This window comes from Triticum dicoccoides, chromosome 1B, assembly GCF_002162155.2.
Source record: "Triticum dicoccoides isolate Atlit2015 ecotype Zavitan chromosome 1B, WEW_v2.0, whole genome shotgun sequence".
Taxonomy (NCBI): Eukaryota; Viridiplantae; Streptophyta; class Magnoliopsida; order Poales; family Poaceae; genus Triticum; species Triticum dicoccoides.
In genome coordinates, this window is record NC_041381.1 from 214,511,674 (window position 1) to 214,514,172 (window position 2,499).

The following is a 2,499-nucleotide window of genomic DNA, read 5'->3' on the forward strand; positions in this document are numbered from 1 at the left end:
CCACTTAGGTACACATAGTAAATTTGGAGTAACATGTCCATGAACAACAACAACAAAGCCTTTCACTCCCAAACAAATTGGGGCAGGCTAGAATTGAAACCCACAAGATCACAAAATCAAATCATGGTTCTGGCACGTGGATAGCTAACTTCCATGCACCCGTCCATGGCTAGTTCTTTGGTGGGGTACAAGATGTAGATTTAATTCTTCATATGCATGAAGTACAAGGTGAAGATTTAATTCTCATAGTTCATCGTATTGGAAAAACAAATTACAGCTACAACACATTCAACGACTGTGTGGTTATACTACATAAAACTAATGTGAAATATATCCGGCATATTTGTATTTTAAGTATCACGTAATGCAGTTTAGAGTAGCTACAAATGGACTTCGTGAAGGTATTGACATAACCTTGAAGCAAAAAAAGTCATAAAGTAAATCATAAAAATAAGAAAAAACAAATGTCAATTCATTTTTTTAGAAGAAAAAAGAAGAAAACTATGGAAGAGTTTAGAACAAAGAGAAATGCAGTTTTGTGCATATCATGCATTGTGCTTAAGCTCAACCAGGGAATCTTAGCAGAATCAGGTGTAGTGAAGACGATATCCAAAAGCCAACAGTGCTTGGATTTGCTAACTGGCTTCATCCAACAGTCAATATTTAAAGTTACTAAGAGATTACTGAGAAAAGGAGCCAGGTTCTTGCCAGTTATTTATACAGAAAAAAAGGCTTCTTGTAAACTACTATAAGCGCAGAGTTCACGCTGTACAGCTGCAGCCTTACTGCCCGAACCGTAGCCACCACGTCCCATTTCTTCCTCTCCAGTCACAGTCGCTGGCTGTAATCACCATCACAGGGTGTCGCTAGAATTACTCATCCAGTGGTGGTGAGTTCCTCCCCACCTCCATCTCGCCGTAGTCCAGAACACCATGGCCAGAGTTGCCCATCACGTCCTCCAGCCCCTCCTACCATCTTCTTCCTCAAATTTCCTATTCCCCAGACCCGGATGATTAGCTCCCCTTCTGCCTCTTCCTCGCGTTGCTTCTTCTCCAGATCGACGGAGGGAGAGCATTCACTCCGTAATACCAGGGAACAAATGTTTGTTCCTTCGATTTCCCAGTCATGTAGTCATATTGTTTATATAACTAAAATTCTGCATCTAGTCAACTCCCAAGAAACTCAACTCTACCACAATAAACAATGTGGGAGAGAATTCACTGCCTAAGACCAGGGAACAAATGTTCGTTCCTTGGATAGAGTCATGTTTGGTACAACTAAAATTCAGCATAAGTAAGCTACCAAGAAACTGTCGAAGAATGTGACACGCCAATTCAGATGACACAACCAGATTAAACTACTAGGTGATTCAAGGGGCAAAGAGTCACTTCTTTCTAGTTCTATTATTCTACTTGCTTGGGTAGCGGAACTTCCTCAGCTCTCGCCGGTTCATGACCCAAAACCTTGTATAGGACCACAACGAAAGCAACAATCACAGAAGAGGACGAGCCTAAGCAGATAACGCCTGGTGGACACGAACGTCGCGGCCACACAAACGTGGAAAAAAAATTGAGGCTCGAGGCACTAACCACCACGACGTGCTTCCCGGCGACGTCGACCTTGAGGTCAGCGGTGACCCGGGGCCGGCCGCTGGACTCGGTGCCGTCGCCATACGACTCGACGCGCACGAGGTCGACGGTGAGCGGCGCGTCGACGCGCCGCACAAGGTCAGCGAGGAAGAGGAAAGCCCCCGTGGCGACGCCCACGACGACGGCCGGCTCCGCGAGCCGGCTGATGTCGGCGGCGAGCTCCGAGGCGACCTCGGCGACCCGCGTGGCGATCTCGGCCTCCGTCCACAGCACGCGGTCGATGCCGGCGTTGGCGGCTCTCACCATGGCGGCCGCGGTGATGACCAGGAGCGTTAGGGTTAGGATTTGCAGGTGGTGGGTCGGGTGGAGCTTTGTGCGGGCAGTTGGCGATTTGGCGAGGGTTGGGCTCGGGCGGCGGCGTGGTGTTTCTGGATGCGTTTACGTGGAAGGAAGAGTGCCGGCTATATCTGGCCATGGGCCGGGCCTAAAAAAGCCCACGACAGAAAACTGAGGCCCGGGCCCTCCCGGGCCCTACTATCGGGCCTACTTTTCAAGCCCAAGCCGGTCCATCGGGTAAAAAGCCCTCAAAAGCCCTTAGGGCTTAGGGGCCGTGGGCCGGGCCTCTTCGTTAAAATGCCAATATGCCAAGCCCAAGCCCGTCCAGGCCCTGCTGGTGGGCTCAAAACTTAGGCCCAAGCCCGGTCCACGAGCAAGCCCATCGGGCCTAGGCCCTGGATTTTAGGGTCGGGCCTGGATGGGCCGACAGGGCCGGGTCTGAGATGGCCAGGACTAGTGCCGGCATACCGCAATCATAGGCTCAGTGACGAGCACGATTGACCATCTTCGTGGGGACATTTCTTTATTTCTTTCTTTTTGAGAAAGTGTTCATTCAAATCACGAATCAGTATAG

At 49.7% G+C, this 2,499-nt stretch overlaps 1 protein-coding gene across 1 annotated transcript in view; it reads right to left on the bottom strand.

Annotated features, from left to right (window-relative positions):
• LOC119328838 (hypoxanthine-guanine phosphoribosyltransferase-like) overlaps nucleotides 1-2,015 on the bottom strand; it is a 3,268-nt gene extending 1,253 nt beyond the window's left edge. The window contains exon 1 of the mRNA XM_037601836.1: nucleotides 1,590-2,015. Coding sequence (XP_037457733.1) covers nucleotides 1,590-1,895 — 306 coding nt within the window. The 5' untranslated portion in view covers nucleotides 1,896-2,015. The remainder of the gene's footprint in view (nucleotides 1-1,589) is intronic.
• Nucleotides 2,016-2,499: the final 484 nt, after the last annotated feature.